Genomic DNA, 24,286 nt, shown 5'->3' with positions numbered 1-24,286 from the left:
AATTTCTAATCATAGACAGCGCACTTTACTCCGTCAATAACGCCTAGGTTCTTAGCTACTCTAGCGCTACTCTGGAGAGATTTGGAACTATTATTTATAGCTGACAGCTGGATACTTTTGCAACAATGCTGCCTAAGAAGTTTCTGTTCCTCGCCTCTACCTGCCGTTAGCAACAGTTTTTTCAGGTTTCCCTTATGGACCAACTTCGTATGCATAACTGGTTGTGCCATAAGGAATATTTTTTCGAAGTCCTTCCCATAGACACAACTGGTTTATCAAGGATTTAATTTAAGTTCCCAATTACACAACTACCTGGCATGACCACACGGCCTCTCGTCGCAAAGTCGAAACCATACGGGAACATTTTTTTTCCGTGAATATGTACCGCAATGGAAATATCAGGATCCTCTGTGGTCGTGCCGTGTAGTATCACGCATATAATACTCATATCTCACTCTTCTTCAACAAATTGTAGCTCCCGCTTTCTTTATCTTACAAGCAAAAAAAAACACTGTAATAATAACGAATGATAATAAATTTTCAGGAGACCATTATTTTATTTTATTACAACTTGTTAAACTGGTTTATAAGTGACTGTAGGTTACAATTAATGGAGTGCAAAACTGCTTTAAAAAGGCGAACAATATAATTTGTGTACTCCTCGTTAAAACTGAGAGAATTATTAGGAGCCTCGACCAAATTGTTCCAATAATTAGGATATAAATGTGAAAGCTATCTATTTCCTCATTTGATTGTAGTTGTGTTATAAGAAATGGTTCGAGAGCACATAAGTTGTGCCAGTTGTGCGTAGTTGTGCCATTAGGAATACATATAATATCTTACAATTCATAAAAAATTGGTATGTTTTATCAAGTGGGAAATTATTTCCCAGTGTTTGTTCTCCACCTACATTTTAATTTGTTTCCATTTATAAAAATATTGCCCTTTTGTCTGCCCTGTGTGTCAAACATGCTTTAAAACTTTTCATCTGAAGAAGCACTGTAATACTTTTAGACGATAAGATGATTGCATTGATGATTCCGCATTGATTAATAAATACAATTCCAAAGATGTTCTTCCATAGTTCTCGGAATAAGATTATTAATTATTATTAAAGCCTTTATTATACGAACTGTTGGCAGTCTATTTAACAATTCCTTATTATATTAACAATTCCTATGAACATGTTCGTAAGGCCTTTTGACCTAGGCCTCTTCCGAATCGCCTTTGTTTTTGGATTCCAATTCGTAGCTATTTTTGTCCATCTGTTATTTTTCATTCTGGTTATGTGCCCTGCCCAATTGTATTTTTGCTTTAAAATATGTACTGCCGCGTCTCTAATAATTTAGTTCTCCTTATCTCTATGTTTCTAACTCTGTTAGTTAACTCATACTCTCGGAATAAGATAATAAATAAATAATAATAATCTTTCATTTGTATTCCCAACTTCTTGTAATAAGATAATATTAAAAATCTTTCATTTTAGGCCTGCATGTTAATTTTATTTTACTGTCACAAAAAATCATACTTGAATTCCAAGCAAAGCAGGGAGGAGCTACTAACTAGTAAAAAGTTCATAACCGTATCAGACAATGGGAAACTATTTCCCACTTCATTCAAATTTTTTCTATTCCGTAACGGATAACGGGAAATTATTTCCCATCGCAAAACCCCCCTTTCCCCCCACTTAAATTTTTTATATATAGTTTTTCGTAATCTACGCACCCAAATTACCTAAAAACCATTCTTAGTTTTCAAAAATCTCATAAAAAAGTGTTCCGCTTGATTAAGGGTTAAAAAGAAACTTCCGTGGTAGCAGTGACAATACAATGCGTGGTAATATTAAGGTTTAATTTATGTGACAGCTCATTCGGAGAACAATTAGCCACCATGCAACACAACAAAACGTGATACCTCCGAATGGCTGTTTCATGAATTTGAACCATCTAACTTGTCGGTTGTCGGGGTTACTAGTAGTAGCAGTGTAACCACTGCATAAAGGAAACAATTTTGTTAAACAGATTAGGGACCGACCCCGAAAAAGACATTTAAAATAATTCATACTATAATAATTATTTTAGTAGTTCTGGTAAAGGAGGGTGGACAGATTGGCCTATTGTCCAATAAGGACAAGCGATATGTCACTGTCAATAGTTTATTCAAAGTTCTAAAACTTTTACTATGGCAGGTAATCCCAAATCATTGTGTGAAAAAAGTTATCGCTGCATAAAAATGTTTAATGATTTGAAACGTTACTATTGTACCTTTTTTTTATACTAAGTTCCTATATCGCTTTAGACTATGAAGGTTTTCTTACTGTCGATGATTTTGATTTTGTCTGGGCAGGCAACCCTCTTGGTTTGCACCTGATCTCCCAGCCGGGATCTATGACCTGCTTCGAGGGTTCAACAGCTGTCCCACTCTCAGCTGTTATCGGTTTCTCTTTAGAGGGCCCAGCTGTCGAAGGCTCCTTCGTCTCCGGTTCAGCCACCTGGGCTGGGGTTCCGGTAGGTACCCCGGCTTTCAGTGGCTGTTCCAGCTTCGATGGCTCCTCCACGGCCATGCCACTCCCTATCTGTTTCGCCATACTTAGTGCTTCAGCATGTGCCATCTCATCTAAGGAGGTCGTTTGTTTATTAATTGTTTTTTTATTTAGATTTTTATTAGTTATTGTTGCCATTCAGTTCCCACGAGTAGCTAGGGATATAAAAGGTCCATTCCACGCAGAGCCCCGCTTGCGTAGACAAAGCTATATACAACGGGTTTCGCCCGGTACCCGAGGCCTATCGTTCGCGACTGAGCTCCCTCTCAGCCATGCATCCATCGGCACGATGAGTCACACCTTGGATTAGGGTTTTTGGGGGTGGAGGTTGTCTCCTCCAGGAAAGGGGGGATATGGATAAGAGGATCAAGACGGGAAGGGGGGTTGGGAGGGTTGGTCTAGGTAAGGTTTATTAGGAAGATTAGGGGTATGAAGGGGGAAGGGATAAATGGGTCGTTTTCATGACCCTCTTCCTCCGAGCCTACCCACGCAGGACTTCTTTCCGCTGAATCGACTTTGGTTGTTGACGTCGTCTTCCATCATCCGGTTCAAGAACAAGTCTCCTACCGGATTCCAGAAGAGTAACGTCTGGTTCTCTAGTCGATTCGTCAGAAATGTGTCCACGTGAGGCGGCGGCTGAAAGAGTGCCGTGCTAAAACCAACTTAAACCCTATATATATCAGTAAAAAAAATCTTATTGAGGGGATGTTTTTATTTTGCCATAGCATAACTTGTTTCACACAGCGATTTAAGATTTCCCGCCGTACAAAAAGTTTTAGAATATGAAAAAAACCTTTCAAATGAGTCAAATGACATATGGCTTGTCATTATTATTAAATTAAATATGTAACAAACTACCTAAAAAAAAAGAAATGTATTGTATATTGCTATTATAAGTTAAGAAGTAAATATACCTAAATGTAATCTGAGTGTTAGCATGTAAGGTTTATCTGTTAGTGCTAATATTATATATATTAAATAAATAAATAAATTATTGGTTTTTAGGCCAGAGTCCATATGAATTTGGGCATCCTCCTTTTATCGCCACCATGATCAATAAAATTTACCCACAAATTACGAAAAACTAAGGAAATAAAGAATTTAAGTTATAAGTTACTAAGCCATATTATTATAAAACGCCTAGTACCTATAGGTAGAATGTGTCAATTAATGGTACCCTAAAGCCCAGCAGAGTAATCTACTAACAAAACTAACCACTTGTTTTAGTAACATGTAGAGAATGTCAAGGAACCCTAAAGGTGCTTCCGCGTTGGTGACGTTGGTGTTAGTATAAAGTGGTGTAAGTATAACGTTATAAATAATTTGTTACATAACATTTTAAAACTGATTGTAACAAAAGTTACTCATTCGTTGTATTTGTAACACTAACAAATTGTAATTTTTGTTGCAAAATGTTTTATAACATGATTAAACATGTTAGATGTTATAAGCGCTCCGCACGATGGCGCCGTAACCTTTGTCCTATGCCCGGTAAGATGGCGTCAATTTTTGATATTTAACACATATCAGTGAAAGAATAAGGATCACGAGTCAAATGGCGTTCTAAAAGTTTTAATCATGTGTCGAAAGATGGTAGTAAATTTAGTGTGGCTACAAATTTTACTTAGACAATCCACCTCTATATATTTCAAATTCTCTTTGATCCAATAAATGCCCTTACCAGGATTTGAACCCGGGACCATTGGCTTCCTAGGCTGGTTACTTACTACCCATTAGGCCAGACAGGTTGTCATTAATAATAGAGAGAAGTAAATTAAAGAAGAGGTAACCTCCATCCTTACAACGTAGAAGTGTGCGCCGCCATGATAATACACGGCGGCGGCGCGCCGCAAACTGGCCGCAAATTGTTCGCGCGGCGTGGCTACACGACGGGCCACGCCGGCGTTAAGGTCATATCGAGGTTCACATTGAAATGCTAGTAGAAATATTCTTTCAAATGAATTGAAAAAAAAAAAACCTTATAAAAAGAAACACTAACTTATTGTTATGGGAGGTGGCAGAAATTGTAGTTGTCGTGAACAAATATTATTTTGTTCACACGTATGGGGTCTAATCGCGACCGTTTTGTGTTTAAAAGCAACCCCGCAACCGAAAATACCCGCTCACTCGGGGTACTTATTGGTGCTGGCTGGTGTTTCGTGGTTTCGCTCTCGGCGCGAGTTTTTGAAACTCGCGGCGGCGGCGGTGGCGTGGGGTCCGGCGCGGCGCACACGTCTATTACATCGTCGCGTACGTCTTTTACGTCTCTCTTATGTTTCTGACACAAACTTTTCCCACTTATCTAAACCTTACAGAAGATCGACTACACTGTATGCCACAACAGCACTTCTATCACTACACTGTATGCCACAACAGCACTCCTTAATTCGATATGATAACAAAAACACACATATATTTTATAATCAAATTTATATTTACGTAAACAACTGGTGTTCATTCAACAGTAAGAAATTTTGATATAATAGGGAATATTACGCAAAACTCTGCGTAGGGGGCAACACTCGCACAAACAGTAAACAAAACTGCCATGAGGCATATTTCATATTTATTCGTAACAAATAATCTATTAAGTAAATTAATACGCATATATAAAGAAAACGTATAAAATTATTAGAAATGTAACGAATATTCGGAACTACAAGTACCTAATCAATTATTAAGATCAGTAAAATCTTTCAGACTACCTTTATATTCATAGATAGTACAAAAACACGAGAAAAATAATACTAAATATTTTTTACTCGTCGACTGTAATTAAGATTTCATTTACCAAACTGTAATAGGGTACTTTTCATGTATGGGCTCCCAACTCAACTGTAATATTCATTTCGAAACGGTTTAGTCAACTGTAATGAAATTGACCAATCACAGCTCGCCGCGGTCAAGAGGAGGAAACAAAACGATAGCTCAAATTAATTAATTATTTTTAAGTTTTATAATTATAATAGAAACAATTTCTTCATAAGTCATAAACGCACATTTGACACCCTAAATATAGCAACATCCATAGACTAACCGCTAACCGTTGCTTGTTAGGCTACGGTGGCCTAAATGGAAAAAACAACTGTCTAAAAATTTAATTTAGCAAGGAGCAAGTACCAGAGCCTCATGAGTTACGAGGTGTCGCTGACCACCCAGCCGGGTGGTCAGCGGCACCTCGCCGCCGTCGGCCGGGACGCGTATGAGTATGAAGGTATCGCGGCTACTCGCGTATCTTAAATTACTGTATACTTTTGGCTTGTTTACCTATGTTTAAAGTATTATTTTTGTTGATTCGTATAAAAAGTATTGTATACAATTGTGATATAATCAAGCTTTTCAATCCCGTACTTACCTCACTTAGGCAACTTGGCAAACTTCGTTGCCTAAACACGGTACTCTACTGAAAAGCTCTCTATTATATAATGATTGTATAATAGTTATTTACGAAACAAGTGCAGAAAATAGGAAATTCGCAACGAGTGGTGATAAATCACTCGTGTCGATTTAAAACACTCCCTTCGGTCGTGTTTGAATTTATCACCACTCGTTGCGAATTTCCTATTTGCACGTGTATCGTACAATGTTTTTCAGTACATATGGTTCTTTAAAGATTCGACATATGCACGGAAAATGCTCATTCCCGCACGCGTGCGGGAAAGTAGCACCAATTTATATCAAAGACTGTCTGTGTCTACAGCGAGAAACAAGTTGAAACTTGCACAGAGCACGCACGCGCACGTTCGATTTAGGTAAAACTTCTAGCCGAATATTCGGCCGATGGCTCCGCTGGATATTCGGATTATTCGGTATTCCGCCAAGGCACTATTCGTTGCATCTCTACAAATTATAATAGTTTTATACGGATGGTTGGATGGACCATACGGATATTTAAAAGAGGATAATAAAAACTGCTTCGAGAACGTAGTGCGGGTTACAAAGGAAAGAAGAAGAACGAATTTTAATAAATGTATTTTTAATTATTTGTCTTGTTTCAGTCTTTTGTTTAGTTATGTCGAATATACCTACGACGAAAATAATATCATATTTGTAGTATAAAAAGTAGCTATGATGACGCAGGATTTTTTTAAAATTTGCCAGTTAATTAGACGTTTAGGCCGTTTATTAAATGCTCAATGCGACACTGAAAGCGTTAATATATTCAAATATTTATTCACTCCCCTAAATTATCAATTTAGAGATATAAATGGAAGTATGTACTGAACTTATTTTTGAGTGTTTTTTGAACTTTTTGCTCTATAGTTTTTCCAACGTGTTGCCGCTTTCCATAGTTTCCGTACATTATTGTCATTCGGAAATAACTCACGCACATTATAATATTCTGTTCTCTATTTTAAACTCAAATTATTATTCTATTTTTGCCATTATAAACTGACGTTGAACGACTTGTCAAATAACTGTTTACGGTTGGTGCCAGTGCTGCACTCTGGTGGCAGAACATTGCAGTAATACTCCCTATGGCGGTCTTCACATTGGATGCTGATTCGCACGCCGCTCCAGTGTGCGAGCGGGACAACACTATATACGCACATAGCGCTGTCACGCTCATACACCAGAGCAACGTGCGAATTCGCATCTACAGACTATTGTGCCGCGTATTAGTGCAACATCAAGATTGATTTTTGTATACCTTACCTACCTCTACTCACAAGTCATTACTTCAAATTTATTGCTCATTAGTCATTGCATTTTGTAAATATTTGGCATCATTATCAGGGAATCTGTAACTAAAAAAAGAAACAATTAACTGAAATTAATTAAAAGTAATAAATCTATCCTTAACCTAAAAATGGATGGTGTCTCGATGTATCCTACATAACAAATAAGTAATTACTTTAAAGTGATACTGAAAGGAAAATATATTTTTTATCATTCACCATTTGATGGAAAAACTATATTACAAAAAAATTATAAGTATTCAGGAACAAGATGGCGGCAATTCAAAAAAAGTTAAATATTGTCGATTTTCACTGAGTGTGTTTGGCGGTTTTTAACTAAAAATTATTTTTTGTTACAATTTTAAAATGTAATAAACTTCTCAGTCTGTAAGTTCACAATTTTTGCATATTTGATCTGGTTGGATCTAGACTACACTGCATTCCCAGCGACTATACAATACTAGTAAAAAAAGTAAGCGTAAGTGTACAGATGTATGGAGCAGTATGCACATTTGTCTCAGGTAATGCCGCTTGATACAATTGTTCCTTAGGTCAAACAAAGCTGATCCAGCCCAGTAGCTTTGAGATAGTGCCAGCACCCTTAAAAGAGGGGGAAAGGGTCAGCTCCTCAGGTTCTTACGAAATCGGGACTCATTTCGGGCCCGATATCAGGAAGTGTAGATGTAATTGGCGCTTTACTAGTTTTATAAAGTTGCTGGGAGTACTTCTTATCTCTTATAATAGCCCAGCCAAACATAATTCATTAACTATATTCTTAATAAGTACAAATTTACACTCAACTATATATCCTATCCTAACTTATATAAAAAAAAAAATGCTTTATTATTATTTTATTAAAATACTCTAATATGATATAGTACACAAACTAAAGCACATACAAAAACTACACAGTAGGTACACAAATAATTTTATAAATTGCACTCCGTTTCGTCACATATACACATACACACCCATCTAACTTTTTCTTCTCTTCCTTTTCCTAATGTTTTTGTTTTGAAATGTTTTCTTATGTTTTGTTTTTATTACTAGGGACCGACTGAAAACCAGCGTTGCAGTACATTTACTGCAACTTTATGCTGAGTCGAGCCCCTTTTTAACATCACGCTGTTTATGTCAGCCAACGCATTTTAGTATAAAATTGTTTTAGTAGTTTTAAGATTTTATGTTCAAATGTACCAATGCGATATTTGTGATGTTAAATAAAACTTTTCTATGTCTATGTCTAATAGTGTAGGCTAGATCCAACACGATCAAATTTGTACAAATTGTGAACTTACAGACTGAGAAGTTTATTAAATTTAGTAAACGTAAAATCGTTATAACAAAAAATAATTACTTACTTATTTAAAAAAAACAGCCAAACACACTCAATGACAATCGTTACTATATAACTTTTTTCTAAATTGCCACCACCTTGCTCATAAATACTTATAACAGTTGTAACATTTTTAAATATAGTTTTGTCATCTAATTCTAATGAGTAATACATAAATAGATACATTAGTTTTCCTTTCAGAATCACTTTTAAGAACAGAATAAATATTTCTTCATTTTGAAAAACGAATTACGTTTTGGATATGTAGGCTGCATCCAACACCATGCATTTAGGGGTTAATTCAGACCTACAGGCATCTTTATTTCAAATCTGTCACGAGGCCTATTAGTAGAGGAAATAGTGGCGTCTTTTAAGAAAAAGTTGCAGGGTGCCCCATACAAATCTGCCACTAATTCCTCTATATGCACTAATACGGGCTATGAGGTCATCTGATTTTGCGGGGAGTGCACTATGCATTCTCTAGGCTGTTCCATCATCTCATTATTAGTACAAATATCATCGAAAAAAATACTTTGGATTTGTTTTCTCGCGTTTATTACGGTATTAAAAGACCATTAAATATCCACCTTTTTTTAGGCAAAGAAAAAAAATCATGCACTGAGGGTTAAATTATTAAAAAATAAACTACCTTCATACATCAAAAAAATGACGCCGATAATCATTAAGGTCTTTGGTTTTTCTATAGTTTCTAAGACCCAGAAGCATTTGTTTCTTGGTTTATTAAGTATAAAAGTTAAAAATAGTTTTAAAATGGACCGAATATGGAGTTTGCCTAATACGAATATTCGACCGAATGTTCGGTTCAGGTCTTATCGAACCGAATATTTGGCCGAATGTTCGGTTCAGGTCTTATCGAACCGAATATTCGGCCGAATTGTTCGCTTCGTCTCTATCATTCTAATAAATCATTTGAAAACACTTGAATAACATAATTAATGTAAGTAGCTAAAGATGAATTGCTATCTAGCCAATTCCTTAGAAAATCAGGTCAAAAGGCAAAGGACTCTCAAATTTTTTCAGCACACTCCAGATAATCAAACCAACCTATGGATTCAAGATGTATTATCATGTGTTTTAAGACAAAAGTGGAGAACCCGCGCGATATCGCCTTTTCATACGAACGTAGTGCTCATGTTCCTCTTTAGTACAATCGGAATAGAACAAACCTCGAAATTTCTTAAGCCACCTGAAATTTGGTACTTATATATATAAATAAAAGGCCCCTTATTCATGTCCATGCCATTTGATATTTGGGGACCTCGAGGTATAGCAGACATCTTGGAAAATATGTACCATCCTGGAGAAATTCGCGTTTTACTCAAAATCTACGTTATCTAGGAAAATATGGTGTAAGACAACATTAAAGCTTATTAAATTCTACCAAGATATCTTTGCGAAAAAAAAAAATCTTGTTATAGAAAATACTTCCTGAATCTAAGTTTAGCGCTTATACACTTCCAGGGGACATTCTTTTAATAGGAAACTCGGAGGAATATTAGTTCCACTTTTGTGTATACATTTGTATTTGTACATGATCTACCCCAATATCAATATTTTACTTGACTGCGACTTCTCCAGAAAGCAGGGTTATGGATTTAATGACTGATGATTCAGTACATCCTGTAGCTTAGGATACAGGCTGGATTTAAAAAAATGCTCTTGCCCTTCACAACCTGTTTACACTTGTTTTATTAAAAAATAAACAGTAGAGTCGCCTTGAGAGGACGTAGAATATTAGATCATATTTTTTCTTCTAGCGCCTAATTTATTGAGCGGATTTCAATAAAGCAGACACCAGTTGATCCATAATTGGTATACGAGTGCTATGCAATACAAAATTACTAAAATGAACCGAGGATAAATGTTTAGGGCTAAATATTGTCATTGCAAAAACAGATTTTAGGTCTTAAATGGGGTTCAAACAATAACGACAGTAACCAAATAAGGCATATACAATCTCTGGGATCCATGTTGACGTTCCTTAAAATTCGAGCTTTGGGGATCACGAGGATCAGGCGCCATCATGAGAAGTATACTTCTTTTTTTTGTTTTTTTTTTTTCTATTTTTCTCAGGATCTATGAGTTTTATGTGAATATTGTGTATGGCGAAAATGATATATGATATTTTGTCAGCGAACGAAAAAAACATAGAAGACTAACGTCAAACAAAATATCAGCGTAAAAGTGGCCCCACTATTAAAACACACAATACTAATAACGGACCAATTGCAACTCGTTCTTGTTTTCTTCGACGAAACTTCATTTGACTATGATTAGTCAATTTAAATTAAACCACCCGAAATACGATTAGTCTATTATAAAATGAGGCGCTGTGATTGGCTGTAGCGTTGTCACTTGAAAATACATGTCAAGGGAAACCAACTCTAGGTAGACGGTTTCATGCAATATAAATGCAATATTTTTGTATGATAATTTATTCTTTTATTTAAAGGCTTATTATTTATTCGTTTATCACACGTGTTTAAAGGCAATTAAGCCTTCGAACCAATTAATACATTGTAACGTTCATCTTATAGGGTACCTGCGATATTTAGTTAGGTGGCACAGAAATATGTCAGATGTAAATTAATGTAAATTTAATAAGTCAAAATTGGAAAAATACTGCTGGCATTCGGGATTTTGGATTTTGCTCTATCAAGATGAAAACCGATATCTGAGGATCCGAGAGGCTTTTTATTATGACTTAGAGATCAAAAAAAAATTATGTCGCGGGTTGGATTTTAGAATTTGTCATCCGAACAAGGTGAAAATCCATATCTGAGAATCCGAGCGTCCCTTCATTATGATTCTGAAGTCATATTTGGTAAAAGCGTCCTCCATCTTGAATGAAACGCCCGACATCTTGAATATCTCCATTTTTGCTCTTATCATGATCATCATTCATCATATAAAATCAAACACGGAGAAATTTAAGATGTCAAGCGTTTTTGCCAAATTCGACTTCAGAATCATAATGAAGGGTCGCTCGGATCCTTAGATATCGATTTTCATCTCGATCAGAGCCAAAATGCAGAAATCCAAGATGGCGGGCGTTTGTTTCATTTTTGACCTCATATTCACTATAAAGGTCCTCTAGGATCCTCAGATATCGATTTTCATCTTGACCAGAGCAAACATGCAGAAATTCGTATTGAACACGTCGTCATAGGAACAGTTTGTATGGGAAATTATCATTATTGTTTTTACTATTTTCCTCGCATTCTTTCCATATTTTTTCACCGTTCAAACCGTCCCTGGACCTAGAAAATACCAAAATTAGCCAATTAGGTCCAGCCGTCCGCGAACTTAACGAAAAGTTATAAATAGCAGCGAGATACCGGGACTTTGTAAGAAAGTACACATAAAAAACCTCCACCTACAGCGGCAATTCGTATTAACTATCAGAAATTAAATGTTTTAAAATAACAACCTGAACAAATTAAAAATGAAAGTTTCTTAATATCAATGGTTGTTTAAAATGCATAACATCATCCCCATACAAAGCCTGTTTTGATCAAGAGAAATCAAAATAATATGATCCTAGCTAAACTATACGTGAAAAGTAATTCCATATTTTTTCCACTTTTTGTTGGAACGACTAACACATCATTTATCCGCACAATAAGGCATATTTCTTTTATTAAAGATATAATTTGAATACTTCTTACTATGACTGTCACAACGGGCCGCCATTTGCGAACTAAATTGCTCCGCGGCACAAAGTTGACGCCCCGCCGGCGTCGGCACAATGTGTGTGGGGTCATTTTGCAGAGCTAGTTCGTCATCTATGTTTATTATCAATCGCTGTATTTTGTCCCTAAAACTAAGCCTTCTTTGAGAAATATGGCTCAAAAGCAAGGCCTGTCGACTTCCTTAGAAAGACATGCCCGTTTATAATTGCGCATGTTTGGTCTGACGCTGGAGAAATACGTTGCCAGTAATTAACATAAAAATATTTTGCCACAGCAACATTGCTCCCATCTGGCTTTGTCTATAATATCTATATAACTTTGGGAACAAATAAAATTATTTTTATCAAATATTTTGATTTATGTCACACTACCATATGTAAATAACTATTTTTATATAAATTATTAACTATTTCAGTTCGTCTTTGTCTATGTTCATAAAATCTATGGAGGTCAGAGTCACGTCAACCTTCCATAAGGCCTTGCACTTAGGTCTGGCCGGTTAGAATATAGACAAAATTCTGACATGTCAATGCTGTCAATAAAGTTATTGTAGCAAAACTATCTAAGTGTTCATATTTAACTTACGATTTATTTGCTTGAAATATATTTGCATAGTCTCCGCACAGACCCAGTTAAAGTTTAATCCATTGTACTAAACAAGAAACAACAATTATTTCAAGGTAAGTAAGAAATATTTTAATCTTTAAATAAAATAAGCGTACTATTGCCAAATTCAAATACATAAATTTAATCTTAAAACCCACGGACGCTATATCGCGTCCAAAATTACAATCAAAATTCATCATAGATGTAAAATCTAACATTGTTTTAGCTGGCAATTTAGAGCCCTGATATCAATTAGCAACGTTAATATTGGGAGATAGATTATAGTATTGTTACAGGGTGAACGTGAGAAAATAATCCTTGGCCGTCATATAATTTCGTTGGAAAGGCTCAAAATCAAAAGGCACGGATCCGCCGCATAATTCCGACTTTCCCAGTGATTATCAAGACATCGCTGCACTTAGCTGTGGAGCAGAAAGTGTCCGATAATCGGATAGATGTAATAACAACTTTATTTGTCATATATCCATGTATTTTTTGTTTTTTCGCCTGATATATGTGATATGATTACAATTTACATTAATTGCAATAGTGGAGTAAAACCAGATGTGCCCAAATGATTCATGTTTTAGGTAGGTATATAAAAAGCTATATTAAAAGCAATAAATAGTATTACATAAATAAAAAATAAAAAATAAAAATAAATGTTTTTATGATGAAGATTTTTAATGACTTTTATTTATTGTTATCAAGGTAATCTAGTAATTAAAACATACGCTAATAAATAGGCGAACTAAACATAAATAATGCTTTTAAATAAATCAAAAGATAAACACGTACAGATTAGGTTATTTGGTAGCTAAAACATTAATGCACCGAATTTACCGTGGTCTCATTGAATAAAATTCACATGGGTATGTAGATATTGTATGTGATAACTTGACAAGCCCACCATTTCAGTGTAATTAAATATTATAAAGAGGGCCCGTACTTTTCATGCCGTTGACGCAAAAATGAAGGGCAGTAACATACAGGCAGTTGTTTTACAATACTACAAATTTAGATAACTTACTTATTGACGGGTATCAAAATAAAGTGAGAGTCAGAATGGCGGGTGTACCTAAATAAAATTAAATGAAAACCATACCATATTTTTGTACCTAATTTGTACTATTTAGTACCTCCTTTAAAAAAAATTGTACCTCACGGTACTTAAAGTTATCACCAAAAAAACAGGTCACCCGCCATCCTGTCAGTCAGAATGGCGGGTGTACTTTATTACGCTATGTTCCCGTGGTTATTGATAAATTCTATAAAAGCCAAATTTTTGTACCTTTTTTGTACCTTCATATTCAATTATAATACGAGTCATTTTATTTTTGGTTTCCAAGTTTTACTAATTTTATATTTTGCTTGCTATTACAATTTTGCAGGCGTTATAATTTTTCAAATTATCGATTTCATTTTTAAGAAAAAACGCTAAGGTACAATTATTTTTATTACGCCAGGATTTAGTACCTTTAATGTTTAATCTGTTAAGTTCAAATAACTCAGTAAATCATGTCTTAAAAAAGGCTAGGCGCCAATTCAAAGAAATCTTCCTAAGAAAAATCATTTTTAAGACATGATTTTCTGAGCTATTAGAACTTAACAGATTAAACATTAAAGGTACTAAATCCTGACGTAGTAAAAATAATAGTACCTTAGCTTTAAAAAAGGCTAGGCGCTAATTCAAAGAAATCTTCCTAAGAAAAATCATTTTTAAGACATGATTTTCTGAGTTATTTGAACTTAACAGATTAAACATTAAAGGTACTAAATACTGGCGTAATAAAAATAATTGTACCTTAGCGTTTTTTCTTAAAAATTAAATCGATAACTTGAAAAATTATAACGCCTGCAACATTGTAATAGCAAGCAAAATATAAAATGAGTAAAACTTGGAAAGCACAAATAAAATGACTCATATTATAATTGAATATGAAGGTACAAAAAAGGTACAAAAATTTGGCTTTTATAGAATTTATCAATAACCACGGGAACATAGCGTAATAAAATAAAGTACACCCGCCATTCTGACTGTCAGGATGGCGGGTGACCTGTTTTTTGATGATAACTTTACGCACCGTGAGGTACAAATTTTTTTAAACGAGGTACTAAATAGTACAAATTAGGTACAAAAATATGTATGCTTTTCATTTGATTTTATTTAAGTACACCCGCCATTCTGACTCTCACAAAATAAATACTTGTTACGAGAATAAAAGCTTGTTACGCTGTTAAAAATCAGAAATATGTATTATTTAATAAATTAATAATCTATTATTTATTTGACTGACAATAAGATGAATGTCAGTTAGACGTTTCTGTACTGATTGTCAAGTATATGTATAACTTACCTAAAGAGGTTGATAAATGATTAATTATTACGAAAATAGGGACCGTGCGCGTTGGAGGGTCTTCCATCTTGTGGCCTGAATCGGAACAATAAACATGTACATTTACACGTCACGTGTTTTCTTGTGCATAGTAGGTTCTGCCATCTTGTGGGCTACATCGGAACAAAAAACATCACATTTACGCCTCGCGCCAAAAATCTGACGGCTCCTGTGCTGCCTCCTACAGTTCATGCACGCTCCCTATACTAATTTGAATCATACTCTATGTAGCGTGACGTCATTTTTCTGTCAACGGCATGAAAGGTACGGGCCCTGATTATAAACAAGTGCCACAGTTAGTTCAACAAGCCCTGAACTGGGATACATAAATTTGTATTGGGAGCGTGCACGACTGTCACGCAACCTAGTGTCCGCAATTATAGGGGAAAACGTCAATTCACTACATCTTATAAAACTACTCCAAAACTAAAAACTACTGAACGGATTTTCATACGACTTTCATCTATCAATTGAGTGATGCTTGAGGAAGGCTTAAGTATATAACTTATTAAGGTTTTGTGTAAATTGTTTGAAATTTAACGATGTTGTCGGAAAAAATCACGCTGGCTAGGAGGTTTAATCGAAAACGCTGCCTAATCCGTTTGAGCTATAATAACATTAATAACACAATGTATGGTGGGGTTGTTTTTTATTCATAGGTCTGCAAAAAAGTCCGCGATGTGAAATGTCTATCTTTTAAGGATAACTTACTATATCCATTCTTAACTTCTAGAAAAAGACCACGTAATATGTGGCATTTGCAAAGCTATTTACATGGATACATTATTAACAATTATAAAAATAAATACGTCAGTTATATTAAGCATTTCATAAAGATTACAATGGTCCCTTACACCATACAATTTAAATGAATATTTCAGGAGTAATCGTAAATCAAAGTTTCATTTCGAGCCATATAATTGTACGAAATGTTAAAGACGCTATGGGATCGCTTTACTTACGCCCACCACGCACTTCGCACGGTCCCAATAGCAAATTACTTTTTTCTGCCTTTTGTATGTTTTTCGAATCAAACTCTTTTGATTTTAATATATAGGAATAAAAATATGTATAAATTGATAATAACTGTTTGTTGTTACCTTTTATATTGAAATGACTTCAAAATATAGAAATCATTATCTCTTAGTACACTGCCTGTGATTTTGATAATTATCTAACATAATATTTTCTATTTGAGAAATGCTAATATAAAAACCTCACCCTCACCCCAACAAAAACAAAAAATATAAAATGCAAAAAGAAATTCCCTCGCCGGAATTCGAACCTATTACCTACTGAACTGGATTACCTACCAAAACCCGCCAGGCTACCGGTTGTCAATTTTAGTTCTGAGATACAAAGAGAGCGCCACCAGTCTAAACGAAGTTTTGAAGGGGACATTTTTTTGTATGGAGTTGGCGTTCTTCTCCTAGTGAGTATTGTATTCTTTACTCAAAAGCTTATTAGATTTCACAAAACATTTTTTTTGGTTGGGTACATAGTGAATTTGTGGTCCAATAATTAGTAAAAAAAAAGCGGCCAAGTGCGAGTCGGACTCGCCCATGAAGGGTTCCGTACATTTATGACGTATTAAAAAAAAACTACTTACTAGATCTCGTTCAAACCAATTTTCGGTGGAAGTTTGCATGATAATGTATATCATATATTTTTTTTAGATTTTTCATTCTGTTATTTAAGAAGTTACAGGGGGGGGGGGGGGGACACAATTTTTTTCACTTTGGAAGCGTCTCTCGCGCAAACTATTCAGTTTAGAAAAAAATTCTATTAGAAACGTAAATATCATTTTTGAAGACCTATCCATAGATACCCGACACGTATGGGTATGATGAAAAAAATTTTTTTTTTTAATTTTATGACTATTTACTAGATCTCGTTCAAACCAATTTTCGGTGGTAGTTTGCATGGCAATGTATATCATATATTTTTTTTAGATTTTTCATTGTTATTTTAGAAGTTACGGGAGGGGGGGGGGGGGGGACACACATTTTACCACTTTGGAAGTGTCTCTCGCGCAAACTATTCAGTTTAGAAAAAAATGATATTAGAAACCTCAATATCATTTTTAAAGACCTATCCATAGATACCCCACACGTATGGGTTTGATGAAAAAAGATTTTTCGAGTTTCAGTTCTAAGTATGGGGAACCCCCAAAATTTATTGTTTTTTTCTATTTTTGTGTAAAAATCCTAATGCGGTTCATAGAATACATCTACTTACCGAGTTTGAACAGTATAGCTCTTATAGTTTCGGAAAAAAGTGGCTGTGACATAATCGGACAGACAGACGGACATGACGAATCTATAAGGGTTCCGTTTTTTGCCATTTGGCTACGGAACCCTAAAAAAGAGTCTAAAAGTAGTTTTTCCTGAGTTTCCTTTGAAACTTAAAAACTTAGTAGAAACTGACTTCGTACAACCTTTCGACTTATGACCCATATTTCTAAAAGAAAAGCTTCGTTTTAGGAACACAGTGTGGTACATATCATATTTGTTTCTGGTTAAGTCACTGTCGAGTAAAATATTGATATTGGGGTAGATCATGTTGTACAAATGTATAAACAAAAGTGGAATGTCCCCTGGAAGTGTATTAAGCGCTAAACTTAGATTCAGCAAGTATTTTCTATAACAAGATTTTTTTTTCGCAAAGATATCTTGGTAGAATTTAATAAGCTTTAATGTTGTCTTACACCATATTTTCCTAGATAAAGTAGATTTTCAGTAAAACGCGAATTTCTCCAGGATGGTACATATTTTCCAAGATGTCTACGATTCCTCGAGGTCCCCAAATGTCAAATAGTATGGACATGAATAAGGGGCCTTTTATTTACATACATACCAAATTTCAGGACTCATGAACAGTCAGATTTAGAGGTTTGTTCTATTCCGAGTGTGCTACTTTGGATATTAACATTATTGAAAATATTTTTGACACAATTGTTTGTATATCAACCACGGCTATGCCCTACGATTGTTTTACACTTTAAATAAACGTTTATTTGGTAAATATACTAAAAACTAAACTACAAAACTTAAAAACCTAGATCTAAAAATAAATAAAACTAGATTTTAAATTATTATGCGAGTTAGGCTCATTATAAAATTTGTATGACATTAGTTTTTCGCTTTTAATTTTACAATTATCAATAAATCAAAAAAAGTCAAACGTTAATGAAAATATGTAAAAATATTTTTTTGTAATGTCAATACCCAGAGAGGAAAATGAGGAATACATTTGTATGGAGAAGTGGCCGTCCCCTTTCCTCTTAATGATAACGGGAAAACGTAACTTGGTGGAGTACCTACTTGAACAAATCTGGTGAACCGTTTACAAGTCAAACATAATAAAAAAATAATTGCCAATTATTCGGCATTTTAGCCAAATCATTCGGCCAAACACGAAAATAGGAAAACTTGCCGAATATGTCGAATACCGAATATTCGGGCCATTTCTAAAATATAAATAGATAGTAAAATTTTGGAATATGTACAAAAATTTGTGCGCCAGGGTCTAAGGACGATAGTCCAATGTCTTTTGTCAAAGTCTTACATTACATACTTATACAGGTAAGGTCAATGTGGGGAAAACGATCTACAAGCTCTTTCGTCGCTTCTAATACTCGTAGTACGGGTGGGGACCATAAGATCTACTATACCTTCGTTTTTAATTGCGTGGAATTCTGACAGCTGTCACAATTTGACGTTTCAGGGATAGTGAACATTTTTTTACTGTACATATTATTATCAATTATTTTTATATGAATTTAATGTTTCTTGCATGAACTCTTATTTGACTGAAAATTTACAAAGTGGGCGGTTTCCTTGAACGTAATTTCAAACACATTCGCACGTTCAAACTGTTGAAAGCCGAATGACATGAGTCATGACGTAAACAATTATGCAATTTGTTTAAAATGGAGGGTAGATAGATGTAAGGAGATCACACTCACGGCTCGGTCACGACATCGTGCGGCGGCAGCAGCGGCGAGCGGCGCCCATAGGCTGGAGTGGAACATAGCGACCCGACCTTTGTTCCCACCTATGGCCGCCGCTTGCCGCTGTCTCCATTGCACGAACGGCGGATTACGTCAAAACCCTTGATAAAACTCAATCAATTATATTGTTTGATTTTAGGAAAATACTTTTAAGCACGTGACATAGATTTTTATTACAATTATATCGCAGTGGCCAGATATGCTAAAATGAAGGTTCGTTGGAGGATAGCTGGAGCTGCCACGGTATAAAGCAATTCACTTGAACATCATTTTTTGTTTAAAACGAGACAAAGTATAAAAAATATAATTTTAGTCCAAAGGTTATTCATTAAGGTTAAGTCCAAAGGTTATTCATTAAGGCTGCAGCGCGTCGGGCACGTTCGCCGACAGCGGCACGACGGCTTCCACGCCGTGCTGCGCAAGCGCGTGGCGTCCCTGTGGGCGCGCGTGCAGGGCAGCCCTAACACTCTATTAAAAGTGGTCGCCGAGAAGACGGACAGTCCTATGATCACCCACTGGATGCTCCTCAGATCATAGAAAGTACTAGATGGCTGACGGAGGCGTGGCGCGTGTCGCCGCGACATGGCCACATCGTGGCCATACCGGCCCGCCGTAAGACAGTAGCAAATTAGCTGTCATTGAACAATGTGCGCGTCAATTTTATTGAAATGCCGAATTATAGCGTTATTTTGTGTCGAAATAAGAGTGCATCCAAAAACTATAAGGATCATAGAGTTACATACCACATTTTTTTTTCACGTATTAGTCAATAAAACCACACATTTTAACAAATAAATCCAGTGACATGATTTTTCTGAGTCAGACCATGTTGTCATACAAACGCGTGGCAATTTGTCTATGCATCCTACATTGACGATTTGGCATGGAAAACTATTTGTAGTGTCCATAGCAACGGCGCAATGCATTAAACCGCTAACGATATTCACAGGGGCATTATTGTTTCTTGATACGACCGCCAACCGCTCCTTTCATTGACGCCGCGAAGTAGAGTGGTGCTCGTGCATATAATTGATCTTTGAGCGTTATCGATAAAAATGTTTGGATATAGTGTGTATGAAAGTAATTATTTTTCAAGTAAAATTTTACAATTATTTTATATGCACCTACTGTTTAATTTAATACTTATTAATTTGGATTAAAAATCGAATAGGTAAGCCAAAAGATAAACTGATTTAATTAAGTACAATACAATACAATACAAATCCTCTTTATTGCACAACCTCTGAAAATAATGTACATGGAAACACATAAAAAAAACATGAAGATAGAGGTAAACAACAGGCGGCCTTATCGCTACAGAGCGATCTCTTCCAGACAACCTTTAGGTAGTGGAGAACTGAAACTTAAATTAACTAATTAGGAGGTGCAAAAAAACTAAATAGCAAACTAAAATACCCTTAAAATTTAAGTCTACAACAGTAAGACAATACATATACATACACACTACTTACATAATTATATACCTACATATATACATATATACAATACTATATAATTCTTACTATATATGGGAGAATCAACTTTTTAGCGTCACTCGTTGCCATGGTTACGATTAGTTGTCCAGGGGACAAAAGTTCATTGAAATACTGATTTTTAGGTACTTAAATGTATTAAACTTGCGTTTTTGTGGTCGTTATAACCAATGTCCATAATGGGCCCCCTACTAAGCATGTTAATAGTACGGCATACAACGTCTCTTCAAACAAACTGTGCCACTGTTGTCCCTTGGACAACGGGACAGGATAACAAAACAAAAAAAGTTGATTCACCCATATTCTACATATATACATATATACAATACTATATAATTAAGTACAATTTATTTATAACATTATAGTTTATACCTATAAGTATATTTTATTCAGGTTCTTAGCAACGATTCGAATAACTGCACTAGGTAAAATCAAATATGTTCATGATTGCAATTTTTTTCAGTTTCCCGAAAAATTCCAGTATTAATTTTTGGACCCGGGTATGTCCTTAAACTACGTTCACAAGAGAGGTATGGGCATTGTGAATGTCATCTCGCTCTGTGTGGTAGGGCACAGCACAGCGGATGTCATTCCAGATCTAGAGCAGAGCCCAACTGGGGAAGTACCTCCACCTTACAGAAAATCGCAGCCAAATAACACTAGACCCTACTCATAGTGTTGTGTTCCTGCCGGTGAGTAAGGTTGCCAGAGCTCAACGAGGGTGGGAGGGGGTTAGGGTCGGCAACGCGCATGTAACTCCTCTGGAGTTGCAGGCGTATATAGGCTACGGATACTGCTTACCATCAGGCAGGCCGTATGCTTGTTTGCCACCGACGTAGTATAAAAAAAAAAAAAAAAAAAATTAAAGAAAAATGGATAGATGCTACAGGTAGAGGACCCTAACTGGTTTACGAGCGAGAAAAGTGTTATTTGTTTGGATCATTTTCAAGAAAAACGTTTCCAGTTACACTTCGCCTCATTTATATAACGATAGAATATAAATATGTTTAAAATAATAGTATATTGTATACTTAGTCGATCCAAAAGTTCTATCAGAAAGATTTTTACTGATAATTATGATTACTCTTTCCTTATTATTCGTACATATGATTTAAAAGCTTATTTAATGGTGCATTATACTTACAATATAATTTACTATAACTTGCTTTCGCAGTTCTTCATAACTCTATGTAACATGCTGGAATTGCTTTCAATTGGTGACGAAATATGCTATAATAAACTGAAACTATTTTTTTAATGAAGGGCTCACGTCTAACGACAATCCCAAAGTAAACAATTTAAACAAACATTACATCAAATAATGACTAAAATTTAAACCAATTTGATTAGTTAAGCATAAACAAGCTTTCGCATCATGGTACTTTTTTTTTTTAAATTAAAAGCTTTGTATTACATTTCATCAGTAAAAACCTTTGTGAGAGAACTTATAGATCAACTAATATACCTTACACGTACCTTAAAATTCTTAGCTCGTAAATAAGGTCAAAAATTTAAAGGAATATAAATTAAGTCTATGGCAATTATTACTTAAAACAAAAATGTCAAAACTCTAAGGTCATGTTACTCATGTTTCGAACATGTAAAATATCGATAGCTCTATCGAATTGTCCTCACTCTAGTGCCGCCGCTCTAGGCTCCTACACCGCGCGGTTTGGCCAATCACAGCGCGTGAGTTGGTTGTCTGGCCACGCCTTTAATGATGTGGTGGGGGACAGTTGGAGACAGCGAGACTCGTTGAAATTATGCTTCGTTATAAATCTCCTTACTTCTTATATCTATGGGATGCTCCCACTGAGACAGAATAATAATTTTAATTTAATGTAAGTTAATTAATTATTTTAATGTAGATTTTATTTCTATTAAGTAAATTAGATTATAAATTATTCATTATATTTTAAGCAAAACTATGGATAATTATGTCCGAAATAAAGGATTAAATTTCATTTCATTTCATTTAAGTCATTAGAATGATACCATTAACAATTATTTTTTACCCCTAAAAAATACCTGACAATTATTTTTTACCCCTAAAAAATACCTGATATTTTCTTTTATCGAAATAGTGCACTTTAAAATTAAAGTATCATTGTTTTCGCAAATAAAGTATTATGATGATTGAAATTAAAAAATAATCATGTCCCAATATATTTCCGATGTCTTATTTTGGCTTGTAATTCTCACCATACATTTAAGGAGTATTTTTTTGCCTGACATCACCAGGAGACGTCAGAATTCCACGCAATTAAAAACTAAGATTTACGTCATCTGGCATACGTTCATAAAAGTTTGGAAACAAAAAAAAAAATCACTCCCTAAAGGGGTGAAATGCACTAAGAAAGGATTTATCAAAATTCAAATGAAATGGGGTCCAAAGTTTGTATGGGGAAACAAGATTAGTTAGACTATTCTATTTGGAAGTTTATAAGAGTATTCCTAACGATAAATGAGTAAAGTGTTTCAGGTTTTTTGAGAATTCAACTTCTAAAAGGGGAAAATATAGAGAATTATTCTAAAAATCAACATTTTGGTTCTATTGCTACCACCTTCAAACATGGAAAAAAATGTTGTTCATAAGGAAGCACTGTAACAAGTAAGTATAAAGTTTTTGAACACTTCATGCATTTTTCAGAACATGATTCTAAATCTAATAATCGCGGACAAACATACATACCTACATGCGTTCATACAAACATACGGGTCAAACTGAGAACCTTTTTTTTTGCTTAGTACGCGGGCGAAGCCGCGGGCAATAGTTAGTAGCAATTTATATGTAGATTCACAAATACTCCTCTGCCAGCTCCCAAATGGCCGAAAGTGCGTCTGCCGAGCATTTAAAAGATTGGAAAGAATGGATTGCTTAAATTGGGGATGCCACCAGTCTCATCTTTGTATCAGACTGTTGCTACCAGTCTCATCTTTGAATCAGATGTCGTATATTTCACTTTTTTTTTTGTAACCGGAAGTGGTACTTTCTTCGTGCTTTCGGCCAATTCTATTTTTTTTTTCATACTTAGCATCACTTTTATGAAGGTGTGCCATGGCGCTTATCAGATGACGTGGTAGATCATTCATACGGTCCCCGCCCGTACTATAACTAAGATAATATTTTATTATAAAAATTGAGCAAAAAATATTAATATGTTATAAATATAAAGAAATCAACAACTTTGCCCATTACGAGCGATTATATTAAGTACTCAATTATTCTTGTGCTTCTACAGTCAGCGTCAAATAGATAGTGACGGCCAAAGTTTGTTACGATATATTTGGCTACTTTGGCCGACACTATCTACTTGATGCTGACTGTACACATACTCCACTTAGGCCGCGGGCTGGAAACGAGGTGCAAATGGATAGACTTCTTCCAGGCTCTAAAAGAGTTTATGACCGTCGTTACTCCACAGCCTCGGGTCTATACCAGTGGAGGGCAAACTGTTTTTCTTTTTAGCACATTTCCGGCGCTCTAGGGTTTCAGCCCTGCTGTCACC

General features: G+C 35.2%; 1 protein-coding gene and 1 long non-coding RNA gene across 3 annotated transcripts in view; both read right to left on the bottom strand.

Annotated features, from left to right (window-relative positions):
* The window catches only part of LOC133519775 (protein cereblon-like), a 40,590-nt gene that overhangs the window by 13,109 nt on the left and 3,195 nt on the right, over positions 1-24,286 (bottom strand). The window contains exon 4 of one of the 2 annotated variants that reach the window (XM_061853879.1): positions 4,956-7,290. The exons of the other annotated variant lie outside the window; for it this stretch is intronic. Within the exon in view, the coding sequence (XP_061709863.1) occupies positions 7,244-7,290 (47 nt within the window). The 3' untranslated portion in view covers positions 4,956-7,243. Of the gene's footprint in view, positions 1-4,955; positions 7,291-24,286 lie in introns of those variants that run through there. 2 annotated transcript variants of the gene reach the window in all.
* On the bottom strand, positions 4,956-5,318 carry LOC133519802 (uncharacterized). The gene is made up of 2 exons (XR_009799681.1): positions 5,248-5,318; positions 4,956-5,208 (listed from the first exon to the last, which is right to left on the bottom strand). It is a non-coding gene; the product is annotated as an uncharacterized LOC133519802 (long non-coding RNA).

Source organism: Cydia pomonella, chromosome 1 (genome assembly GCF_033807575.1).
Source record: "Cydia pomonella isolate Wapato2018A chromosome 1, ilCydPomo1, whole genome shotgun sequence".
Classification (NCBI taxonomy): domain Eukaryota; kingdom Metazoa; phylum Arthropoda; class Insecta; order Lepidoptera; family Tortricidae; genus Cydia; species Cydia pomonella.
The sequence above is the reverse complement of the archived record's forward strand: the minus strand, read 5'-3'. Positions and strand labels throughout refer to the sequence as shown.